This window comes from Plecotus auritus (assembly GCF_963455305.1).
Source record: "Plecotus auritus genome assembly, chromosome: 13".
Classification (NCBI taxonomy): Eukaryota; Metazoa; Chordata; class Mammalia; order Chiroptera; family Vespertilionidae; genus Plecotus; species Plecotus auritus.
In genome coordinates this window covers 770,064-796,229 of record NC_137779.1, presented here as the reverse complement: position 1 = coordinate 796,229, position 26,166 = coordinate 770,064, and the positions used below count along the sequence as shown (strand labels likewise).

The 26,166-nt window shown below is 51.3% G+C and overlaps 3 protein-coding genes across 3 annotated transcripts; all 3 read left to right on the top strand.

Moving 5' to 3' along the window:
• Window positions 1-594: 594 nt before the first annotated feature.
• Window positions 595-1,520, top strand: LOC308238284 (protein SET-like; the record flags this gene model as incomplete). Its single annotated transcript, XM_080649984.1, has 1 exon — window positions 595-1,520. The coding sequence occupies one exon, from the start codon at window positions 595-597 to the stop codon at window positions 1,462-1,464; it is 870 nt and encodes a 289-aa protein (XP_080506110.1). The 3' UTR covers window positions 1,465-1,520.
• A 9,660-nt stretch (window positions 1,521-11,180) lies between these two features.
• LOC308238245 (protein SET-like) lies at window positions 11,181-12,106 on the top strand (the record flags this gene model as incomplete). Its single annotated transcript, XM_080649899.1, has 1 exon — window positions 11,181-12,106. The coding sequence occupies one exon, from the start codon at window positions 11,181-11,183 to the stop codon at window positions 12,048-12,050; it is 870 nt and encodes a 289-aa protein (XP_080506025.1). The 3' UTR covers window positions 12,051-12,106.
• A 10,636-nt stretch (window positions 12,107-22,742) lies between these two features.
• Window positions 22,743-23,668, top strand: LOC308238153 (protein SET-like; the record flags this gene model as incomplete). The annotated part of the gene is made up of 1 exon (XM_080649818.1): window positions 22,743-23,668. The coding sequence occupies one exon, from the start codon at window positions 22,743-22,745 to the stop codon at window positions 23,610-23,612; it is 870 nt and encodes a 289-aa protein (XP_080505944.1). The 3' UTR covers window positions 23,613-23,668.
• Window positions 23,669-26,166: the final 2,498 nt, after the last annotated feature.

Sequence of the window (26,166 nt, the reverse complement as noted above, 5' to 3'; positions counted from 1 at the left end):
TTTCTGGCTCTCCACGTGTCCCCATCCCTCCCATGACGTCAGCACTTCCTGCTGCTCCCCGGTCTCAAGCCCTTATAAACCTGAGCATTTAGGGCTGTTTTCATGGCCACTCCCCCTCGATGACATCAGCACTTCCGGCAGACCCAGGGTCCCAAGAACTTAGACCACCTGAGCACTTCTGGCTATCCACATGCCCCTTTCCCGTCAATCACGTCAGCATTTCCTGTTGGTCTCCGGACACCAAGGACTTATCCACCTGAGCCCTTCTGGCTGTCCAGCATTCCAAACTCCACTGATGATATGACCACTAAAAGCTGGTCACAGTGCCCCAACCTTTCTTCACGTGAGCGTTTTCGGCCATTAACCCCCCTTGTTCGCCTGACCAATGACTCACAAGGCTGTCTACTGAGCTCCTAAGAAGCGGGGTGACTTCCCAATCTCTGGAAGTTCTCTTAAAGGCCTAACACCCACAGCTCCAGCTCAACTTCTGCTCACAGACTTACTCTTCCCAGCTGGGTAGGGTTACAGGCAGGCGGCTGCCAGCGCTCCTTTAAAATCTCCCTGGGAGATCCTCCGACTTGCCTCACACGCAGCATGGCCCCCAAACGCCCGTCCTCGCTCCCACCTCAGACGAAGAAACCGAAACTGGCTGCAGCCCCCAAGCCGGAGAAGAAGCCGACCCCTCCGGACGTGCCGAAGGGAGAAAAAGAACAGCAAGAAGCGATTGAACATATTGATGAAGTACAAAATGAAATAGACAGACTTAATGAACAAGCCAGTGAGGAGATTTTGAAAGTAGAACAGCAATACAACAAACTCCGCCAACCATTTTTTCAGAAGAGGTCAGAATTGATCGCCAAAATCCCAAATTTTTGGGTAACAACATTTGTCAACCATCCACAAGTGTCTGCACTGCTTGGGGAAGAGGATGAAGAGGCGCTGCATTATTTGACAAGAGTTGAAGTGACAGAATTTGAAGATATTAAATCAGGTTACAGAATAGATTTTTATTTTGATGAAAATCCTTACTTCGAAAATAAAGTTCTCTCCAAAGAGTTTCATCTGAATGAGAGTGGTGATCCATCTTCAAAGTCCACTGAAATCAAATGGAAATCTGGAAAGGATTTGACGAAACGTTCAAGTCAAACACAGAATAAAGCCAGCAGGAAGAGACAGCATGAGGAACCAGAAAGCTTCTTTACCTGGTTTACTGACCATTCTGATGCAGGTGCAGATGAGTTAGGAGAAGTCATCAAAGATGACATTTGGCCAAATCCTTTACAGTACTACTTGGTTCCTGACATGGATGATGAAGAAGGGGAAGGAGAAGAAGATGATGATGATGATGAAGAAGAGGAAGGGTTGGAAGATATTGATGAAGAAGGGGATGAGGATGAAGGTGAAGAAGATGAAGATGATGATGAGGGGGAAGAAGGAGAGGAAGATGAAGGAGAAGATGACTAATGAACACTGATGGATTCCAACCTTTTTTAATTTTCTCCAGTCCCTGGGAGCAAGTTGCAGTCTTTTTTTCCCCCCCTCTTGTGCTCAGTCGCCCTGTTTTTGAGGTCTCTTTTTCTCTCCTTTACACCATGGTTCTCACCTTCTTTGGGGGGGGATGTACCTTGAGCAGAATACAGTGGGAAAAGAATCTTTGCCCCTTTCTGTTCCAAATTAATTTTTATCCCTTCCTGTCTCAAGAAAAACTTAATGGAATCAACACCACCGTGCTCTGTGGGAAAAAAGAAAAACCACCTGCTCCCTTGCTCTGCTGGGAGCTGGAGGTTGCTAGGCCCCTGTGTAGTAGTGCATAGAATTCCAGCTTTTTTCCTCCTTTCTCTGTATATTGGGCTCAGAGATTACACTGTGTCTCTATGTGAATATGGACAGTTAGCATTTACCAACATGTATCTGTCTACTTTCTCTTGTTTAAAAAAAGAAAAAAAAAACTTTAAAAAAAAGGGGGGGTTATAGAAGGTGAGCAAAGGGTGGGTTTGAGATGTTTGGGTGGGTTAAGTGGGCATTTTGACAACATGGCTTCTCCTTTGGCATGTTTAATTGTGATGTTTAACGGACATCCTTGCAGTCTAAGATGACACTTTTAAAATAAAATTCTCTCCTAATGATGACTTGAGCCCTGCCACTCAATGGGAGAATCAGCAGAACCTGTAGGATCTTATTTGGAATTGACATTTCTCTATTGTAATTTTGTTCCTGTTTATTTTTAAATTTTCTTTTTGTTTCACTGGAAAGAAAAGATGATGCTCAGTTTTAAACATTAAAAGTGTACAAGTTGCTTTGTTACAATAAAACTAAATGTGTACACAAAAAAAAAAAAAAAAAAAAAAAAATCTCCCTGGGCGTCGATCAGGCCAGAGACCGCGCATTGTCCCCAACATGTGGGCACCTCACACTGGACTGACCTGGGACTCTGACAGTCCTTCCTTAGGTTTTGAAATCGGAGAAAAAGCAGTGTTGAGACCCTGAAAAGCCTTTCACTACTGTGCGTAAAGGCCTGCCCCTCCAGGCTCACTTACAGTTTCCTGAGCCCTAAGTCCCAGTTTTTTGCTTAATAATGGGGAACGCCCTTCCCTGAGAACAGGTACCATGTCCAAAATTCCAGAGCACTGACCCATGGAAGTTGGGTTGTTTGTGACCTCTAGCGACCCTCCCTGGAATGCATTCACCTGGCTCTCTACGTGGCCCGTCCCCTTGATGACTTCAGCACTTCTGGCCAGCCGGAGAGCCCCAAGCACTTGCCCACCTGAGTATTTCTGGCTCTCCACGTGTCCCCATCCCTCCCATGACGTCAGCACTTCCTGCTGCTCCCCGGTCATCAAGCCCTTATAAACCTGAGCATTTAGGGCTGTTTTCGTGGCCACTCCCCCTCGATGACGTCAGCACTTCCGGCCAGCCCCAGGGCCCCAAGAACTTGGAACACCTGAGCACTTCTGGCTATCCACGTGCCCCTTTCCCGTCAATCACGTCAGCATTTCCTGCTGGTCTCTGGACCCCAAGGACTTATCCACCTGAGCCCTTTTGGCTGTCCAGCATTCCAAACTCCACTGAAGATATGACCACTAAAAGCTGGTCACAGGGCCCCAACCTTTTTCACATGAGCGTTTTCGGCCATTAACCCCCCTTGTTCGCCTGACCGATGACTCACAAGGCTGTCTACTGAGCTCCTAAGAAGCGGGGTGACTTCCCAATCTCTGGAAGTTCTCTTAAAGGCCTAACACCCACAGCTCCACCTCAACTTCTGCTCAGAGACTTACTCTTCCCAGCTGGGTAGGGTTACAGGCAGGCGGCTGCCAGCGCTCCTTTAATATCTCACTGGGCGTCGATGAGGCCACAGACCCCTCATTGTCCCCAACATGTGGGCAACTCACATTGGACTGACCTGGGACTCTGACAGTCCTTCCTTAGGTTTTGAAATCGGGGAAAAAGCAGTGTTGTGACCCTGAAAAGCCTTTCACTACTGGGCGAAAAGGCCTGCCCCTCGAGGCTCACTTACAGTTTCCTGAGCCCTAAGTCCCATTTTTTGCTTAATAATGGGGAACGCCCTTCCCTGAGAACAGGTACCATGTCCAAAATTCCAGAGCACTGACCCATGGAACTTGGGTTGTTTGTGACCTCTAGTGACCCGCCCTGGAATGCCTTCACCTGGCTCTCTACGTGGCCCCTCCCCTTGATGACGTCAGCACTTCTGGCCAGCCGGAGAGCTCCAAGCACTTGTCCACCTGAGTATTTCTGGCTCTCCACGTGTCCCCATCCCTCCCATGACGTCAGCACTTCCTGCTGCTCCCCGGTCATCAAGCCCTTATAAACCTGAGCATTTAGAACTGTTTTCGTGGCCACTCCCCCTCGATGACGTCAGCACTTCCGGCCAGCCACAGGGCCCCAAGAACTTGGAACACCTGAGCACTTCTGGCTATCCACGTGCCCCTTTCCCGTCAATCACGTCAGCATTTCCTGCTGGTCTCCGGACCCCAAGGACTTATCCACCTGAGCCCTTCTGGCTGTCCAGCATTCCAAACTCCACTGATGATATGACCACTAAAAGCTGGTCACAGTGTCCCAAACTTTCTTCACGTGAGCGTTTTCGGCCATTAACCCCCCTTGTTCGCCTAACCGATGACTCACAAGGCTGTATACTGAGCTCCTAAGAAGCGGGGTGACTTCCCAATCTCTGGAAGTTCTCTTAAAGGCCTAACACCCACAGCTCCAGCTCAACTTCTGCTCACAGACTTACTCTTCCCAGCTGTGTAGGGTTACAGGTAGGCGGCTGCCAGCGCTCCTTTAAAATCTCCCTGGGCGTCGATCAGGCCAGAGACCACGCATTTTCCCCAACATGCGGGCACCTCACATTGGACTGACCTGGGACTCTGACAGTCCTTCCTTAGGTTTTGAAATCGGGGAAAAAGCAGTGTTGAGACCCTGAAAAGCCTTTCACTACTGGGCGAAAAGGCCTGCCCGTAGAGGCTCACTTACAGTTTCCTGAGCCCTAAGAACCCGTTTTTTGCTTAATAATGGGGAACGCCCTTCCCTGAGAACAGGTACCATGTCCAAAATTCCAGAGCACTGACCCATGGAAGTTGGGTTGTTTGTGACCTCTAGCGACCCTCCCTGGAATGCATTCACCTGGCTCTCTACGTGGCCCCTCCCCTTGATGACGTCAGCACTTCTGGCCAGCCGGAGAGCCCCAAGCACTTGTCCACCTGAGTATTTCTGGCTCTCCACGTGTCCCCATCCCTCCCATGACGTCAGCACTTCCTGCTGCTCCCCGGTCATCAAGCCCTTATAAACCTGAGCATTTAGGGCTGTTTTCGTGGCCACTCCCCCTCGATGACATCAGCACTTCCGGCAGACCCAGGGTCCCAAGAACTTAGACCACCTGAGCACTTCTGGCTATCCACATGCCCCTTTCCCGTCAATCACGTCAGCATTTCCTGTTGGTCTCCGGACCCCAAGGACTTATCCACCTGAGCCCTTCTGGCTGTCCAGCATTCCAAACTCCACTGATGATATGACCACTAAAAGCTGGTCACAGTGCCCCAACCTTTCTTCACGTGAGCGTTTTCTGTCATTAACCCCCTTTGTTCGCCTGACCAATGACTCACAAGGCTGTCTACTGAGCTCCTAAGAAGCGGGGTGACTTCCCAATCTCTGGAAGTTCTCTTAAAGGCCTAACACCCACAGCTCCACCTCAACTTCAGCTCACAGACTTACTCTTCCCAGCTGGGTAGGGTTACAGGCAGGTGGCTGCCAGCCCTCCTTTAAAATCTCACTGGGCGTCGATCAGGGCACAGACCCCGCATTGTCCCCAACATGCGGGCACCTCACATTGGACTGACCTGGGACTCTGACAGTCCTTCCTTAGGTTTTGAAATCGGGGAAAAAGCAGTGTTGAGACCCTGAAAAGCCTTTCACTACTGGGCGAAAAGGCCTGCCCCTAGAGGCTCACTTACAGTTTCCTGAGCCCTAAGAACCCGTTTTTTGCTAAATAATGGGGAACGCCCTTCCCTGAGAACAGGTACCATGTCCAAAATTCCAGAGCACTGACCCATGGAAGTTGGGTTGTTTGTGACCTCTAGCGACCCTCCCTGGAATGCATTCACCTGGCTCTCTACGTGGCCCCTCCCCTTGATGACGTCAGCACTTCTGGCCAGCCGGAGAGCCCCAAGCACTTGTCCACCTGAGTATTTCTGGCTCTCCACGTGTCCCCATCCCTCCCATGACGTCAGCACTTCCTGCTGCTCCCCGGTCATCAAGCCCTTATAAACCTGAGCATTTAGGGCTGTTTTCGTGGCCACTCCCCCTCGATGACATCAGCACTTCCGGCAGACCCAGGGTCCCAAGAACTTAGACCACCTGAGCACTTCTGGCTATCCACATGCCCCTTTCCCGTCAATCACGTCAGCATTTCCTGCTGGTCTCTGGACCCCAAGGACTTATCCACCTGAGCACTACTGGCTGTCCAGCATTCCAAACTCCACTGATTGATATGACCACAAAAAGCTGTTCACAGGGCCCCAAACTTTCTTCACGTGAGCGTTTTCGGCCAGTAAACCCCCTTGTTCGCCTGACCAATGACTCACAAGGCTGTCTACTGAGCTCCTAAGAAGCGGGGTGACTTCCCAATCTCTGGAAGTTCTCTTAAAGGCCTACCACCCACAGCTCCAGCTCAACTTCTGCTCACAGACTTACTCTTCCCAGCTGGGTAGGGTTACAGGCAGGCGGCTGCCAGCGCTCCTTTAAAATCTCCCTGGGCGTCGATCAGGCCAGAGACCCCGCATTGTCCCCAACATGCGGGCGCCTCACACTGGACTGACCTGGGACTCTGACAGTCATTCCTTAGGTTTTGAAATCGGAGAAAAAGCAGTGTTGAGACCCTGAAAATCCTTTCACTACTGGGCATAAAGGCCTGCCCCTCCAGAATCACTTACAGTTTCCCGAGCCCTAAGTCCCAGTTTTTTGCTTAATAATGGGGAACGCCCTTCCCTGAGAACAGGTACCATGTCCAAAATTCCAGAGCACTGACCCAAGGAAGTTGGGTTGTTTGTGACCTCTAGCGACCCTCCCTGGAATGCATTCACCTGGCTCTCTACGTGGCCACTCCCCTTGATGACGTCAGCACTTCTGGCCAGCCGGAGAGCCCCAAGCACTTATCCACCTGAGTATTTCTGGCTCTCCACGTGTCCCCATCCCTCCCATGACGTCAGCACTTCCTGTTGCTCCCCGGTTATCAAGCCCTTATAAACCTGAGCATTTAGGGCTGTTTTCGTGGCCACTCCCCCTCGATGACGTCAGCACTTCCGGCCAGCACCAGGGCCCCAAGAACTTGGAACACCTGAGCACTTCTGGCTATCCACGTGCCCCTTTTCCGTCAATCACGTCAGCATTTCCTGCTGATCTCCGTACCCCAAGGACTTATCCACCTGAGCCCTTCTGGCTGTCCAGCATTCCAAACTCCACTGATGATATGACCACTAAAAGCTCGTCACAGGGCCCCATCCTTTCTTCACGTGAGCGTTTTCGGACTTTAACCCCCCTTGTTCGCCTATGGATGACTCACAAGGCTGTATACTGAGCTCCTAAGAAGCGGGGTGACTTCCCAATCTCTGGAAGTTCTCTTAAAGGCCTAACACCCACAGCTCCAGCTCAACTTCTGCTCACAGACTTACTCTTCCCAGCTGTGTAGGGTTACAGGTAGGCGGCTGCCAGCGCTCCTTTAAAATCTCCCTGGGCGTCAATCAGGCCAGAGACCGCGCATTGTCCCCAACATGTGGCACCTCACACTGGACTGACCTGGGACTCTGACAGTCCTTCCTTAGGTTTTGAAATCGGAGAAAAAGCAGTGTTGAGACCCTGAAAAGCCTTTCACTACTGGGCGTAAAGGCCTGCCCCTCCAGGCTCACTTACAGTTTCCCAAGCCCTAAGTCCCAGTTTTTTGCTTAATAATGGGGAACTCCCTTCCCTGAGAACAGGTACCATGTCCAAAATTCCAGAGCACTGACCCATGGAAGTTGGGTTGTTTGTGACCTCTAGCGACCCTCCCTGGAATGCATTCACCTGGCTCTCTACGTGGCCCCTCCCCTTGATGACGTCAGCACTTCTGGCCAGCCGGAGAGCCCCAAGCACTTGTCCACCTGAGTATTTCTGGCTCTCCACGTGTCCCCATCCCTCCCATGACGTCAGCACTTCCTGCTGCTCCCCGGTCATCAAGCCCTTATAAACCTGAGCATTTAGGGCTGTTTTCGTGGCCACTCCCCCTCGATGACGTCAGCACTTCCGGCCAGCCACAGGGCCCCAAGAACTTGGAACACCTGAGCACTTCTGGCTATCCACGTGCCCCTTTTCCGTCAATCACGTCAGCATTTCCTGCTGGTCTCCGGACCCCAAGGACTTATCCACCTGAGCCCTTCTGGCTGTCCAGCATTCCAAACTCCACTGATGATATGACCACTAAAAGCTCGTCACAGGGCCCCAACCTTTTTTCACGTGAGCGTTTTCGGCCATTAACCAACCTTGTTCGCCTGACCGATGACTCACAAGGCTGTCTACTGAGCTCCTAAGAAGCGGGGTGACTTCCCAATCTCTGGAAGTTCTCTTAAAGGCCTAACACCCACAGCTCCACCTCAACTTCAGCTCACAGACTTACTCTTCCCAGCTGGGTAGGGTTACAGGCAGGTGGCTGCCAGCGCTCCTTTAAAATCTCACTGGGCGTCGATCAGGCCACAGACCCCGCATTGTCCCCAACATGCGGGCACCTCACATTGGACTGACCTGGGACTCTGACAGTCCTTCCTTAGGTTTTGAAATCGGGGAAAAAGCAGTGTTGAGTCCCTGAAAAGCCTTTCACTACTAGGCGAAAAGGCCTGCCCCTAGAGGCTCACTTACAGTTTCCTGAGCCCTAAGAACCCGTTTTTTGCTTAATAATGGAAAACGCCCTTCCCTGAGAACAGGTACCATGTCCAAAATTCCAGAGCACTGACCCATGGAAGTTGGGTTGTTTGTGTCCTCTAGCGACCCTCCCTGGAATGCATTCACCTGGCTCTCTACGTGGCCCCTCCCCTTGATGACGTCAGCACTTCTGGCCAGCCGGAGAGCCCCAAGCACTTGTCCACCTGAGTATTTCTGGCTCTCCACGTGTCCCCATCCCTCCCATGACGTCAGCACTTCCTGCTGCTCCCCGGTCTCAAGCCCTTATAAACCTGAGCATTTAGGGCTGTTTTCATGGCCACTCCCCCTCGATGACATCAGCACTTCCGGCAGACCCAGGGTCCCAAGAACTTAGACCACCTGAGCACTTCTGGCTATCCACATGCCCCTTTCCCGTCAATCACGTCAGCATTTCCTGTTGGTCTCCGGACACCAAGGACTTATCCACCTGAGCCCTTCTGGCTGTCCAGCATTCCAAACTCCACTGATGATATGACCACTAAAAGCTGGTCACAGTGCCCCAACCTTTCTTCACGTGAGCGTTTTCGGCCATTAACCCCCCTTGTTCGCCTGACCAATGACTCACAAGGCTGTCTACTGAGCTCCTAAGAAGCGGGGTGACTTCCCAATCTCTGGAAGTTCTCTTAAAGGCCTAACACCCACAGCTCCAGCTCAACTTCTGCTCACAGACTTACTCTTCCCAGCTGGGTAGGGTTACAGGCAGGCGGCTGCCAGCGCTCCTTTAAAATCTCCCTGGGCGTCGATCAGGCCAGAGACCGCGCATTGTCCCCAACATGTGGGCACCTCACACTGGACTGACCTGGGACTCTGACAGTCCTTCCTTAGGTTTTGAAATCGGAGAAAAAGCAGTGTTGAGACCCTGAAAAGCCTTTCACTACTGTGCGTAAAGGCCTGCCCCTCCAGGCTCACTTACATTTTCCCGAGCCCTAAGTCCCAGTTTTTTGCTTAATAATGGGGAACGCCCTTCCCTGAGAACAGGTACCATGTCCAAAATTCCAGAGCACTGACCCAAGGAAGTTGGGTTGTTTGTGACCTCTAGCGACCCTCCCTGGAATGCATTCACCTGGCTCTCTACGTGGCCGCTCTCCTTGATGACATCAGCACTTCTGGCCAGCCAGAGAGCGCCAAGTATTTGTCCACCTGAGTATTTCTGGCTCTCCACGTGTCCCCATCCCTCCCATGACGTCAGCACTTCCTGCTGCACCCCGGTCATCAGCCCTTATAAACCTGAGCATTTAGGGCTGTTTTCGTGGCCACTCCCCCTCGATGACGTCAGCACTTCCGGCCAGCCCCAGGGCCCCAGAACTTGGAACACCTGAGCACTTCTGGCTATCCATGAGCCCCTTTCCCGTCAATGACGTCAGCATTTCCGGCTGGTCTCCGGACCCCAAGGACTTATCCACCTGAGCACTTCTGGCTGTCCAGCATTCCAAACTCCACTGATGATATGACCACAAAAAGCTGGTCACAGGGCCCCAAACTTTCTTCACGTGAGTGTTTTCGGCCATTAACCCCCCTTGTTCGCCTGACCAATGACTCACAAGGCTGTCTACTGAGCTCCTAAGAAGCGGGGTGACTTCCCAATCTCTGGAAGTTCTCTTAAAGGCCTAACACCCACAGCTCCACCTCAACTTCAGCTCACAGACTTACTCTTCCCAGCTGGGTAGGGTTACAGGCAGGTGGCTGCCAGCGCTCCTTTAAAATCTCACTGGGCGTCGATCAGGCCACAGACCCCGCATTGTCCCCAACATGCGGGCACCTCACATTGGACTGACCTGGGACTCTGACAGTCCTTCCTTAGGTTTTGAAATCGGGGAAAAAGCAGTGTTGAGACCCTGAAAAGCCTTTCACTACTAGGCGAAAAGGCCTGCCCCTAGAGGCTCACTTACAGTTTCCTGAGCCCTAAGAACCCGTTTTTTGCTTAATAATGGAAAACGCCCTTCCCTGAGAACAGGTACCATGTCCAAAATTCCAGAGCACTGACCCATGGAAGTTGGGTTGTTTGTGTCCTCTAGCGACCCTCCCTGGAATGCATTCACCTGGCTCTCTACGTGGCCCCTCCCCTTGATGACGTCAGCACTTCTGGCCAGCCGGAGAGCCCCAAGCACTTGTCCACCTGAGTATTTCTGGCTCTCCACGTGTCCCCATCCCTCCCATGACGTCAGCACTTCCTGCTGCTCCCCGGTCTCAAGCCCTTATAAACCTGAGCATTTAGGGCTGTTTTCGTGGCCACTCCCCCTCGATGACATCAGCACTTCCGGCAGACCCAGGGTCCCAAGAACTTAGACCACCTGAGCACTTCTGGCTATCCACATGCCCCTTTCCCGTCAATCACGTCAGCATTTCCTGTTGGTCTCCGGACACCAAGGACTTATCCACCTGAGCCCTTCTGGCTGTCCAGCATTCCAAACTCCACTGATGATATGACCACTAAAAGCTGGTCACAGTGCCCCAACCTTTCTTCACTTGAGCGTTTTCGGCCATTAACCCCCCTTGTTCGCCTGACCAATGACTCACAAGGCTGTCTACTGAGCTCCTAAGAAGCGGGGTGACTTCCCAATCTCTGGAAGTTCTCTTAAAGGCCTAACACCCACAGCTCCAGCTCAACTTCTGCTCACAGACTTACTCTTCCCAGCTGGGTAGGGTTACAGGCAGGCGGCTGCCAGCGCTCCTTTAAAATCTCCCTGGGAGATCCTCCGACTTGCCTCACACGCAGCATGGCCCCCAAACGCCCGTCCTCGCTCCCACCTCAGACGAAGAAACCGAAACTGGCTGCAGCCCCCAAGCCGGAGAAGAAGCCGACCCCTCCGGACGTGCCGAAGGGAGAAAAAGAACAGCAAGAAGCGATTGAACATATTGATGAAGTACAAAATGAAATAGACAGACTTAATGAACAAGCCAGTGAGGAGATTTTGAAAGTAGAACAGCAATACAACAAACTCCGCCAACCATTTTTTCAGAAGAGGTCAGAATTGATCGCCAAAATCCCAAATTTTTGGGTAACAACATTTGTCAACCATCCACAAGTGTCTGCACTGCTTGGGGAAGAGGATGAAGAGGCGCTGCATTATTTGACAAGAGTTGAAGTGACAGAATTTGAAGATATTAAATCAGGTTACAGAATAGATTTTTATTTTGATGAAAATCCTTACTTCGAAAATAAAGTTCTCTCCAAAGAGTTTCATCTGAATGAGAGTGGTGATCCATCTTCAAAGTCCACTGAAATCAAATGGAAATCTGGAAAGGATTTGACGAAACGTTCAAGTCAAACACAGAATAAAGCCAGCAGGAAGAGACAGCATGAGGAACCAGAAAGCTTCTTTACCTGGTTTACTGACCATTCTGATGCAGGTGCAGATGAGTTAGGAGAAGTCATCAAAGATGACATTTGGCCAAATCCTTTACAGTACTACTTGGTTCCTGACATGGATGATGAAGAAGGGGAAGGAGAAGAAGATGATGATGATGATGAAGAAGAGGAAGGGTTGGAAGATATTGATGAAGAAGGGGATGAGGATGAAGGTGAAGAAGATGAAGATGATGATGAGGGGGAAGAAGGAGAGGAAGATGAAGGAGAAGATGACTAATGAACACTGATGGATTCCAACCTTTTTTAATTTTCTCCAGTCCCTGGGAGCAAGTTGCAGTCTTTTTTTCCCCCCCTCTTGTGCTCAGTCGCCCTGTTTTTGAGGTCTCTTTTTCTCTCCTTTACACCATGGTTCTCACCTTCTTTGGGGGGGGATGTACCTTGAGCAGAATACAGTGGGAAAAGAATCTTTGCCCCTTTCTGTTCCAAATTAATTTTTATCCCTTCCTGTCTCAAGAAAAACTTAATGGAATCAACACCACCGTGCTCTGTGGGAAAAAAGAAAAACCACCTGCTCCCTTGCTCTGCTGGGAGCTGGAGGTTGCTAGGCCCCTGTGTAGTAGTGCATAGAATTCCAGCTTTTTTCCTCCTTTCTCTGTATATTGGGCTCAGAGATTACACTGTGTCTCTATGTGAATATGGACAGTTAGCATTTACCAACATGTATCTGTCTACTTTCTCTTGTTTAAAAAAAGAAAAAAAAAACTTTAAAAAAAAGGGGGGGTTATAGAAGGTGAGCAAAGGGTGGGTTTGAGATGTTTGGGTGGGTTAAGTGGGCATTTTGACAACATGGCTTCTCCTTTGGCATGTTTAATTGTGATGTTTAACGGACATCCTTGCAGTCTAAGATGACACTTTTAAAATAAAATTCTCTCCTAATGATGACTTGAGCCCTGCCACTCAATGGGAGAATCAGCAGAACCTGTAGGATCTTATTTGGAATTGACATTTCTCTATTGTAATTTTGTTCCTGTTTATTTTTAAATTTTCTTTTTGTTTCACTGGAAAGAAAAGATGATGCTCAGTTTTAAACATTAAAAGTGTACAAGTTGCTTTGTTACAATAAAACTAAATGTGTACACAAAAAAAAAAAAAAAAAAAAAAAAATCTCCCTGGGCGTCGATCAGGCCAGAGACCGCGCATTGTCCCCAACATGTGGGCACCTCACACTGGACTGACCTGGGACTCTGACAGTCCTTCCTTAGGTTTTGAAATCGGAGAAAAAGCAGTGTTGAGACCCTGAAAAGCCTTTCACTACTGTGCGTAAAGGCCTGCCCCTCCAGGCTCACTTACAGTTTCCTGAGCCCTAAGTCCCAGTTTTTTGCTTAATAATGGGGAACGCCCTTCCCTGAGAACAGGTACCATGTCCAAAATTCCAGAGCACTGACCCATGGAAGTTGGGTTGTTTGTGACCTCTAGCGACCCTCCCTGGAATGCATTCACCTGGCTCTCTACGTGGCCCGTCCCCTTGATGACTTCAGCACTTCTGGCCAGCCGGAGAGCCCCAAGCACTTGCCCACCTGAGTATTTCTGGCTCTCCACGTGTCCCCATCCCTCCCATGACGTCAGCACTTCCTGCTGCTCCCCGGTCATCAAGCCCTTATAAACCTGAGCATTTAGGGCTGTTTTCGTGGCCACTCCCCCTCGATGACGTCAGCACTTCCGGCCAGCCCCAGGGCCCCAAGAACTTGGAACACCTGAGCACTTCTGGCTATCCACGTGCCCCTTTCCCGTCAATCACGTCAGCATTTCCTGCTGGTCTCTGGACCCCAAGGACTTATCCACCTGAGCCCTTTTGGCTGTCCAGCATTCCAAACTCCACTGAAGATATGACCACTAAAAGCTGGTCACAGGGCCCCAACCTTTTTCACATGAGCGTTTTCGGCCATTAACCCCCCTTGTTCGCCTGACCGATGACTCACAAGGCTGTCTACTGAGCTCCTAAGAAGCGGGGTGACTTCCCAATCTCTGGAAGTTCTCTTAAAGGCCTAACACCCACAGCTCCACCTCAACTTCTGCTCAGAGACTTACTCTTCCCAGCTGGGTAGGGTTACAGGCAGGCGGCTGCCAGCGCTCCTTTAATATCTCACTGGGCGTCGATGAGGCCACAGACCCCTCATTGTCCCCAACATGTGGGCAACTCACATTGGACTGACCTGGGACTCTGACAGTCCTTCCTTAGGTTTTGAAATCGGGGAAAAAGCAGTGTTGTGACCCTGAAAAGCCTTTCACTACTGGGCGAAAAGGCCTGCCCCTCGAGGCTCACTTACAGTTTCCTGAGCCCTAAGTCCCGTTTTTTGCTTAATAATGGGGAACGCCCTTCCCTGAGAACAGGTACCATGTCCAAAATTCCAGAGCACTGACCCATGGAACTTGGGTTGTTTGTGACCTCTAGTGACCCGCCCTGGAATGCCTTCACCTGGCTCTCTACGTGGCCCCTCCCCTTGATGACGTCAGCACTTCTGGCCAGCCGGAGAGCTCCAAGCACTTGTCCACCTGAGTATTTCTGGCTCTCCACGTGTCCCCATCCCTCCCATGACGTCAGCACTTCCTGCTGCTCCCCGGTCATCAAGCCCTTATAAACCTGAGCATTTAGAACTGTTTTCGTGGCCACTCCCCCTCGATGACGTCAGCACTTCCGGCCAGCCACAGGGCCCCAAGAACTTGGAACACCTGAGCACTTCTGGCTATCCACGTGCCCCTTTCCCGTCAATCACGTCAGCATTTCCTGCTGGTCTCCGGACCCCAAGGACTTATCCACCTGAGCCCTTCTGGCTGTCCAGCATTCCAAACTCCACTGATGATATGACCACTAAAAGCTGGTCACAGTGTCCCAAACTTTCTTCACGTGAGCGTTTTCGGCCATTAACCCCCCTTGTTCGCCTAACCGATGACTCACAAGGCTGTATACTGAGCTCCTAAGAAGCGGGGTGACTTCCCAATCTCTGGAAGTTCTCTTAAAGGCCTAACACCCACAGCTCCAGCTCAACTTCTGCTCACAGACTTACTCTTCCCAGCTGTGTAGGGTTACAGGTAGGCGGCTGCCAGCGCTCCTTTAAAATCTCCCTGGGCGTCGATCAGGCCAGAGACCACGCATTTTCCCCAACATGCGGGCACCTCACATTGGACTGACCTGGGACTCTGACAGTCCTTCCTTAGGTTTTGAAATCGGGGAAAAAGCAGTGTTGAGACCCTGAAAAGCCTTTCACTACTGGGCGAAAAGGCCTGCCCGTAGAGGCTCACTTACAGTTTCCTGAGCCCTAAGAACCCGTTTTTTGCTTAATAATGGGGAACGCCCTTCCCTGAGAACAGGTACCATGTCCAAAATTCCAGAGCACTGACCCATGGAAGTTGGGTTGTTTGTGACCTCTAGCGACCCTCCCTGGAATGCATTCACCTGGCTCTCTACGTGGCCCCTCCCCTTGATGACGTCAGCACTTCTGGCCAGCCGGAGAGCCCCAAGCACTTGTCCACCTGAGTATTTCTGGCTCTCCACGTGTCCCCATCCCTCCCATGACGTCAGCACTTCCTGCTGCTCCCCGGTCATCAAGCCCTTATAAACCTGAGCATTTAGGGCTGTTTTCGTGGCCACTCCCCCTCGATGACATCAGCACTTCCGGCAGACCCAGGGTCCCAAGAACTTAGACCACCTGAGCACTTCTGGCTATCCACATGCCCCTTTCCCGTCAATCACGTCAGCATTTCCTGTTGGTCTCCGGACCCCAAGGACTTATCCACCTGAGCCCTTCTGGCTGTCCAGCATTCCAAACTCCACTGATGATATGACCACTAAAAGCTGGTCACAGTGCCCCAACCTTTCTTCACGTGAGCGTTTTCTGTCATTAACCCCCTTTGTTCGCCTGACCAATGACTCACAAGGCTGTCTACTGAGCTCCTAAGAAGCGGGGTGACTTCCCAATCTCTGGAAGTTCTCTTAAAGGCCTAACAACCACAGCTCCAGATCAACTTCTGCTCACAGACTTACTCTTCCCAGCTGGGTAGGGTTACAGGCAGGCGGCTGCCAGCGCTCCTTTAAAATCTCCCTGGGCGTCGCTCAGGCCAGAGACCGCGCATTGTCCCCAACATGTGGGAACCTCACACTGGACTGACCTGGGACTCTGACAGTCCTTCCTTAGGTTTTGAAATCGGGGAAAAAGCAGTGTTGAGACCCTGAAAAGCCTTTCACTACTGGGCATAAAGGCCTGCCCCTCCAGGCTCACTTACAGTTTCCCGAGCCCTAAGTCCCAGTTTTTTGCTTAATAATGGGGAACGCCCTTCCCTGAGAACAGGTACCATGTCCAAAATTCCAGAGCACTGACCCATGGAAGTTGGGTTGTTTGTTACCTCTACGTCCCTCCCTGGAATGCCTTCACCTGGCTCTCTACGTGGCCCCTCCCCTTGATGACGTCAGCACTTCTGGCCAGCCGGAGAGCCCCAAGCACTTGTCCACCTGAGTATTTCTGGCTCTCCACGTGTCCCCATCCCTCCCATGACGTCAGCACTTCCTGCTGCTCCCCGGTCATCAAGCCCTTATAAACCTGAGCATTTAGGGCTGTTTTCGTGGCCACTCCCCCTCGATGACGTCAGCACTTCCGGCCAGCCACAGGGCCCCAAGAACTTGGAACACCTGAGCACTTCTGGCTATCCACGTGCCCCTTTCCCGTCAATCACGTCAGCATTTCCTGCTGGTCTCCGGACCCCAAGGACTTATCCACCTGAGCCCTTCTAGCTGTCCAGCATTCCAAACTCCACTGATGATATGACCACTAAAAGCTGGTCACAGTGCCCCAACCTTTCTTCACGTGAGCGTTTTCGGCCATTAACCCCCCTTGTTCGCCTGACCGATGACTCACAAGGCTGTCTACTGAGCTCCTAAGAATCGGGGTGACTTCCCAATCTCTGGAAGTTCTCTTAAAGGCCTAACACCCACAGCTCCACCTCAACTTCAGCTCACAGACTTACTCTTCCCAGTTGGGTAGGGTTACAGGCAGGCGGCTGCCAGCGCTCCTTTAAAAACTCCCTGGGCGTCGATCAGGCCAGAGACCGCGCATTGTCCCCAACATGTGGGCACCTCACACTGGACTGACCTGGGACTCTGACAGTCCTTCCTTAGGTTTTGAAATCGGGGAAAAAGCAGTGTTGAGACCCTGAAAAGCCTTTCACTACTGGGCGAAAAGGCCTGCCCCTAGAGGCTCACTTACAGTTTCCTGAGCCCTAAGAACCCGTTTTTTGCTAAATAATGGGGAACGCCCTTCCCTGAGAACAGGTACCATGTCCAAAATTCCAGAGCACTGACCCATGGAAGTTGGGTTGTTTGTGACCTCTAGCGACCCTCCCTGGAATGCATTCACCTGGCTCTCTACGTGGCCCCTCCCCTTGATGACGTCAGCACTTCTGGCCAGCCGGAGAGCCCCAAGCACTTGTCCACCTGAGTATTTCTGGCTCTCCACGTGTCCCCATCCCTCCCATGACGTCAGCACTTCCTGCTGCTCCCCGGTCATCAAGCCCTTATAAACCTGAGCATTTAGGGCTGTTTTCGTGGCCACTCCCCCTCGATGACATCAGCACTTCCGGCAGACCCAGGGTCCCAAGAACTTAGACCACCTGAGCACTTCTGGCTATCCACATGCCCCTTTCCCGTCAATCACGTCAGCATTTCCTGCTGGTCTCTGGACCCCAAGGACTTATCCACCTGAGCACTACTGGCTGTCCAGCATTCCAAACTCCACTGATTGATATGACCACAAAAAGCTGTTCACAGGGCCCCAAACTTTCTTCACGTGAGCGTTTTCGGCCAGTAAACCCCCTTGTTCGCCTGACCAATGACTCACAAGGCTGTCTACTGAGCTCCTAAGAAGCGGGGTGACTTCCCAATCTCTGGAAGTTCTCTTAAAGGCCTACCACCCACAGCTCCAGCTCAACTTCTGCTCACAGACTTACTCTTCCCAGCTGGGTAGGGTTACAGGCAGGCGGCTGCCAGCGCTCCTTTAAAATCTCCCTGGGCGTCGACAGGCCAGAGACCCCGCATTGTCCCCAACATGCGGGCGCCTCACACTGGACTGACCTGGGACTCTGACAGTCATTCCTTAGGTTTTGAAATCGGAGAAAAAGCAGTGTTGAGACCCTGAAAATCCTTTCACTACTGGGCATAAAGGCCTGCCCCTCCAGAATCACTTACAGTTTCCCGAGCCCTAAGTCCCAGTTTTTTGCTTAATAATGGGGAACGCCCTTCCCTGAGAACAGGTACCATGTCCAAAATTCCAGAGCACTGACCCAAGGAAGTTGGGTTGTTTGTGACCTCTAGCGACCCTCCCTGGAATGCATTCACCTGGCTCTCTACGTGGCCACTCCCCTTGATGACGTCAGCACTTCTGGCCAGCCGGAGAGCCCCAAGCACTTATCCACCTGAGTATTTCTGGCTCTCCACGTGTCCCCATCCCTCCCATGACGTCAGCACTTCCTGTTGCTCCCCGGTTATCAAGCCCTTATAAACCTGAGCATTTAGGGCTGTTTTCGTGGCCACTCCCCCTCGATGACGTCAGCACTTCCGGCCAGCACCAGGGCCCCAAGAACTTGGAACACCTGAGCACATCTGGCTATCCACGTGCCCCTTTTCCGTCAATCACGTCAGCATTTCCTGCTGATCTCCGTACCCCAAGGACTTATCCACCTGAGCCCTTCTGGCTGTCCAGCATTCCAAACTCCACTGATGATATGACCACTAAAAGCTCGTCACAGGGCCCCATCCTTTCTTCACGTGAGCGTTTTCGGACTTTAACCCCCCTTGTTCGCCTATGGATGACTCACAAGGCTGTATACTGAGCTCCTAAGAAGCGGGGTGACTTCCCAATCTCTGGAAGTTCTCTTAAAGGCCTAACACCCACAGCTCCAGCTCAACTTCTGCTCACAGACTTACTCTTCCCAGCTGTGTAGGGTTACAGGTAGGCGGCTGCCAGCGCTCCTTTAAAATCTCCCTGGGCGTCAATCAGGCCAGAGACCGCGCATTGTCCCCAACATGTGGCACCTCACACTGGACTGACCTGGGACTCTGACAGTCCTTCCTTAGGTTTTGAAATCGGAGAAAAAGCAGTGTTGAGACCCTGAAAAGCCTTTCACTACTGGGCGTAAAGGCCTGCCCCTCCAGGCTCACTTACAGTTTCCCAAGCCCTAAGTCCCAGTTTTTTGCTTAATAATGGGGAATTCCCTTCCCTGAGAACAGGTACCATGTCCAAAATTCCAGAGCACTGACCCATGGAAGTTGGGTTGTTTGTGACCTCTAGCGACCCTCCCTGGAATGCATTCACCTGGCTCTCTACGTGGCCCCTCCCCTTGATGACGTCAGCACTTCTGGCCAGCCGGAGAGCCCCAAGCACTTGTCCACCTGAGTATTTCTGGCTCTCCACGTGTCCCCATCCCTCCCATGACGTCAGCACTTCCTGCTGCTCCCCGGTCATCAAGCCCTTATAAACCTGAGCATTTAGGGCTGTTTTCGTGGCCACTCCCCCTCGATGACGTCAGCACTTCCGGCCAGCCACAGGGCCCCAAGAACTTGGAACACCTGAGCACTTCTGGCTATCCACGTGCCCCTTTTCCGTCAATCACGTCAGCATTTCCTGCTGGTCTCCGGACCCCAAGGACTTATCCACCTGAGCCCTTCTGGCTGTCCAGCATTCCAAACTCCACTGATGATATGACCACTAAAAGCTCGTCACAGGGCCCCAACCTTTTTTCACGTGAGCGTTTTCGGCCATTAACCAACCTTGTTCGCCTGACCGATGACTCACAAGGCTGTCTACTGAGCTCCTAAGAATCGGGGTGACTTCCCAATCTCTGGAAGTTCTCTTAAAGGCCTAACACCCACAGCTCCACCTCAACTTCAGCTCACAGACTTACTCTTCCCAGCTGGGTAGGGTTACAGGCAGGTGGCTGCCAGCGCTCCTTTAAAATCTCACTGGGCGTCGATCAGGCCACAGACCCCGCATTGTCCCCAACATGCGGGCACCTCACATTGGACTGACCTGGGACTCTGACAGTCCTTCCTTAGGTTTTGAAATCGGGGAAAAAGCAGTGTTGAGTCCCTGAAAAGCCTTTCACTACTAGGCGAAAAGGCCTGCCCCTAGAGGCTCACTTACAGTTTCCTGAGCCCTAAGAACCCGTTTTTTGCTTAATAATGGAAAACGCCCTTCCCTGAGAACAGGTACCATGTCCAAAATTCCAGAGCACTGACCCATGGAAGTTGGGTTGTTTGTGTCCTCTAGCGACCCTCCCTGGAATGCATTCACCTGGCTCTCTACGTGGCCCCTCCCCTTGATGACGTCAGCACTTCTGGCCAGCCGGAGAGCCCCAAGCACTTGTCCACCTGAGTATTTCTGGCTCTCCACGTGTCCCCATCCCTCCCATGACGTCAGCACTTCCTGCTGCTCCCCGGTCTCAAGCCCTTATAAACCTGAGCATTTAGGGCTGTTTTCGTGGCCACTCCCCCTCGATGACATCAGCACTTCCGGCAGACCCAGGGTCCCAAGAACTTAGACCACCTGAGCACTTCTGGCTATCCACATGCCCCTTTCCCGTCAATCACGTCAGCATTTCCTGTTGGTCTCCGGACACCAAGGACTTATCCACCTGAGCCCTTCTGGCTGTCCAGCATTCCAAACTCCACTGATGATATGACCACTAAAAGCTGGTCACAGTGCCCCAACCTTTCTTCACGTGAGCGTTTTCGGCCATTAACCCCCCTTGTTCGCCTGACCAATGACTCACAAGGCTGTCTACTGAGCTCCTAAGAAGCGGGGTGACTTCCCAATCTCTGGAAGTTCTCTTAAAGGCCTAACACCCACAGCTCCAGCTCAACTTCTGCTCACAGACTTACTCTTCCCAGCTGGGTAGGGTTACAGGCAGGCGGCTGCCAGCGCTCCTTTAAAATCTCCCTGGGCGTCGATCAGGCCAGAGACCGCGCATTGTCCCCAACATGTGGGCACCTCACACTGGACTGACCTGGGACTCTGACAGTCCTTCCTTAGGTTTTGAAATCGGAGAAAAAGCAGTGTTGAGACCCTGAAAAGCCTTTCACTACTGTGCGTAAAGGCCTGCCCCTCCAGGCTCACTTACATTTTCCCGAGCCCTAAGTCCCAGTTTTTTGCTTAATAATGGGGAACGCCCTTCCCTGAGAACAGGTACCATGTCCAAAATTCCAGAGCACTGACCCAAGGAAGTTGGGTTGTTTGTGACCTCTAGCGACCCTCCCTGGAATGCATTCACCTGGCTCTCTACGTGGCCGCTCTCCTTGATGACATCAGCACTTCTGGCCAGCCAGAGAGCGCCAAGTATTTGTCCACCTGAGTATTTCTGGCTCTCCACGTGTCCCCATCCCTCCCATGACGTCAGCACTTCCTGCTGCACCCCGGTCATCAGCCCTTATAAACCTGAGCATTTAGGGCTGTTTTCGTGGCCACTCCCCCTCGATGACGTCAGCACTTCCGGCCAGCCCCAGGGCCCCAGAACTTGGAACACCTGAGCACTTCTGGCTATCCATGAGCCCCTTTCCCGTCAATGACGTCAGCATTTCCGGCTGGTCTCCGGACCCCAAGGACTTATCCACCTGAGCACTTCTGGCTGTCCAGCATTCCAAACTCCACTGATGATATGACCACAAAAAGCTGGTCACAGGGCCCCAAACTTTCTTCACGTGAGTGTTTTCGGCCATTAACCCCCCTTGTTCGCCTGACCAATGACTCACAAGGCTGTCTACTGAGCTCCTAAGAAGCGGGGTGACTTCCCAATCTCTGGAAGTTCTCTTAAAGGCCTAACACCCACAGCTCCACCTCAACTTCAGCTCACAGACTTACTCTTCCCAGCTGGGTAGGGTTACAGGCAGGTGGCTGCCAGCGCTCCTTTAAAATCTCACTGGGCGTCGATCAGGCCACAGACCCCGCATTGTCCCCAACATGCGGGCACCTCACATTGGACTGACCTGGGACTCTGACAGTCCTTCCTTAGGTTTTGAAATCGGGGAAAAAGCAGTGTTGAGACCCTGAAAAGCCTTTCACTACTAGGCGAAAAGGCCTGCCCCTAGAGGCTCACTTACAGTTTCCTGAGCCCTAAGAACCCGTTTTTTGCTTAATAATGGAAAACGCCCTTCCCTGAGAACAGGTACCATGTCCAAAATTCCAGAGCACTGACCCATGGAAGTTGGGTTGTTTGTGTCCTCTAGGGACCCTCCCTGGAATGCATTCACCTGGCTCTCTACGTGGCCCCTCCCCTTGATGACGTCAGCACTTCTGGCCAGCCGGAGAGCCCCAAGCACTTGTCCACCTGAGTATTTCTGGCTCTCCACGTGTCCCCATCCCTCCCATGACGTCAGCACTTCCTGCTGCTCCCCGGTCTCAAGCCCTTATAAACCTGAGCATTTAGGGCTGTTTTCGTGGCCACTCCCCCTCGATGACATCAGCACTTCCGGCAGACCCAGGGTCCCAAGAACTTAGACCACCTGAGCACTTCTGGCTATCCACATGCCCCTTTCCCGTCAATCACGTCAGCATTTCCTGTTGGTCTCCGGACACCAAGGACTTATCCACCTGAGCCCTTCTGGCTGTCCAGCATTCCAAACTCCACTGATGATATGACCACTAAAAGCTGGTCACAGTGCCCCAACCTTTCTTCACGTGAGCGTTTTCGGCCATTAACCCCCCTTGTTCGCCTGACCAATGACTCACAAGGCTGTCTACTGAGCTCCTAAGAAGCGGGGTGACTTCCCAATCTCTGGAAGTTCTCTTAAAGGCCTAACACCCACAGCTCCAGCTCAACTTCTGCTCACAGACTTACTCTTCCCAGCTGGGTAGGGTTACAGGCAGGCGGCTGCCAGCGCTCCTTTAAAATCTCCCTGGGAGATCCTCCGACTTGCCTCACACGCAGCATGGCCCCCAAACGCCCGTCCTCGCTCCCACCTCAGACGAAGAAACCGAAACTGGCTGCAGCCCCCAAGCCGGAGAAGAAGCCGACCCCTCCGGACGTGCCGAAGGGAGAAAAAGAACAGCAAGAAGCGATTGAACATATTGATGAAGTACAAAATGAAATAGACAGACTTAATGAACAAGCCAGTGAGGAGATTTTGAAAGTAGAACAGCAATACAACAAACTCCGCCAACCATTTTTTCAGAAGAGGTCAGAATTGATCGCCAAAATCCCAAATTTTTGGGTAACAACATTTGTCAACCATCCACAAGTGTCTGCACTGCTTGGGGAAGAGGATGAAGAGGCGCTGCATTATTTGACAAGAGTTGAAGTGACAGAATTTGAAGATATTAAATCAGGTTACAGAATAGATTTTTATTTTGATGAAAATCCTTACTTCGAAAATAAAGTTCTCTCCAAAGAGTTTCATCTGAATGAGAGTGGTGATCCATCTTCAAAGTCCACTGAAATCAAATGGAAATCTGGAAAGGATTTGACGAAACGTTCAAGTCAAACACAGAATAAAGCCAGCAGGAAGAGACAGCATGAGGAACCAGAAAGCTTCTTTACCTGGTTTACTGACCATTCTGATGCAGGTGCAGATGAGTTAGGAGAAGTCATCAAAGATGACATTTGGCCAAATCCTTTACAGTACTACTTGGTTCCTGACATGGATGATGAAGAAGGGGAAGGAGAAGAAGATGATGATGATGATGAAGAAGAGGAAGGGTTGGAAGATATTGATGAAGAAGGGGATGAGGATGAAGGTGAAGAAGATGAAGATGATGATGAGGGGGAAGAAGGAGAGGAAGATGAAGGAGAAGATGACTAATGAACACTGATGGATTCCAACCTTTTTTAATTTTCTCCAGTCCCTGGGAGCAAGTTGCAGTCTTTTTTTCCCCCCCTCTTGTGCTCAGTCGCCCTGTTTTTGAGGTCTCTTTTTCTCTCCTTTACACCATGGTTCTCACCTTCTTTGGGGGGGGATGTACCTTGAGCAGAATACAGTGGGAAAAGAATCTTTGCCCCTTTCTGTTCCAAATTAATTTTTATCCCTTCCTGTCTCAAGAAAAACTTAATGGAATCAACACCACCGTGCTCTGTGGGAAAAAAGAAAAACCACCTGCTCCCTTGCTCTGCTGGGAGCTGGAGGTTGCTAGGCCCCTGTGTAGTAGTGCATAGAATTCCAGCTTTTTTCCTCCTTTCTCTGTATATTGGGCTCAGAGATTACACTGTGTCTCTATGTGAATATGGACAGTTAGCATTTACCAACATGTATCTGTCTACTTTCTCTTGTTTAAAAAAAGAAAAAAAAAACTTTAAAAAAAAGGGGGGGTTATAGAAGGTGAGCAAAGGGTGGGTTTGAGATGTTTGGGTGGGTTAAGTGGGCATTTTGACAACATGGCTTCTCCTTTGGCATGTTTAATTGTGATGTTTAACGGACATCCTTGCAGTCTAAGATGACACTTTTAAAATAAAATTCTCTCCTAATGATGACTTGAGCCCTGCCACTCAATGGGAGAATCAGCAGAACCTGTAGGATCTTATTTGGAATTGACATTTCTCTATTGTAATTTTGTTCCTGTTTATTTTTAAATTTTCTTTTTGTTTCACTGGAAAGAAAAGATGATGCTCAGTTTTAAACATTAAAAGTGTACAAGTTGCTTTGTTACAATAAAACTAAATGTGTACACAAAAAAAAAAAAAAAAAAAAAAAATCTCCCTGGGCGTCGATCAGGCCAGAGACCGCGCATTGTCCCCAACATGTGGGCACCTCACACTGGACTGACCTGGGACTCTGACAGTCCTTCCTTAGGTTTTGAAATCGGAGAAAAAGCAGTGTTGAGACCCTGAAAAGCCTTTCACTACTGTGCGTAAAGGCCTGCCCCTCCAGGCTCACTTACAGTTTCCTGAGCCCTAAGTCCCAGTTTTTTGCTTAATAATGGGGAACGCCCTTCCCTGAGAACAGGTACCATGTCCAAAATTCCAGAGCACTGACCCATGGAAGTTGGGTTGTTTGTGACCTCTAGCGACCCTCCCTGGAATGCATTCACCTGGCTCTCTACGTGGCCCGTCCCCTTGATGACTTCAGCACTTCTGGCCAGCCGGAGAGCCCCAAGCACTTGCCCACCTGAGAATTTCTGGCTCTCCACGTGTCCCCATCCCTCCCATGACGTCAGCACTTCCTGCTGCTCCCCGGTCATCAAGCCCTTATAAACCTGAGCATTTAGGGCTGTTTTCGTGGCCACTCCCCCTCGATGACGTCAGCACTTCCGGCCAGCCCCAGGGCCCCAAGAACTTGGAACACCTGAGCACTTCTGGCTATCCACGTGCCCCTTTCCCGTCAATCACGTCAGCATTTCCTGCTGGTCTCTGGACCCCAAGGACTTATCCACCTGAGCCCTTTTGGCTGTCCAGCATTCCAAACTCCACTGAAGATATGACCACTAAAAGCTGGTCACAGGGCCCCAACCTTTTTCACATGAGCGTTTTCGGCCATTAACCCCCCTTGTTCGCCTGACCGATGACTCACAAGGCTGTCTACTGAGCTCCTAAGAAGCGGGGTGACTTCCCAATCTCTGGAAGTTCTCTTAAAGGCCTAACACCCACAGCTCCACCTCAACTTCTGCTCAGAGACTTACTCTTCCCAGCTGGGTAGGGTTACAGGCAGGCGGCTGCCAGCGCTCCTTTAATATCTCACTGGGCGTCGATGAGGCCACAGACCCCTCATTGTCCCCAACATGTGGGCAACTCACATTGGACTGACCTGGGACTCTGACAGTCCTTCCTTAGGTTTTGAAATCGGGGAAAAAGCAGTGTTGTGACCCTGAAAAGCCTTTCACTACTGGGCGAAAAGGCCTGCCCCTCGAGGCTCACTTACAGTTTCCTGAGCCCTAAGTCCCGTTTTTTGCTTAATAATGAGGAACGCCCTTCCCTGAGAACAGGTACCATGTCCAAAATTCCAGAGCACTGACCCATGGAACTTGGGTTGTTTGTGACCTCTAGTGACCCGCCCTGGAATGCCTTCACCTGGCTCTCTACGTGGCCCCTCCCCTTGATGACGTCAGCACTTCTGGCCAGCCGGAGAGCCCCAAGCACTTGTCCACCTGAGTATTTCTGGCTCTCCACGTGTCCCCATCCCTCCCATGACGTCAGCACTTCCTGCTGCTCCCCGGTCATCAAGCCCTTATAAACCTGAGCATTTAGGGCTGTTTTCGTGGCCACTCCCCCTCGATGACATCAGCACTTCCGGCAGACCCAGGGTCCCAAGAACTTAGACCACCTGAGCACTTCTGGCTATCCACATGCCCCTTTCCCGTCAATCACGTCAGCATTTCCTGTTGGTCTCCGGACCCCAAGGACTTATCCACCTGAGCCCTTCTGGC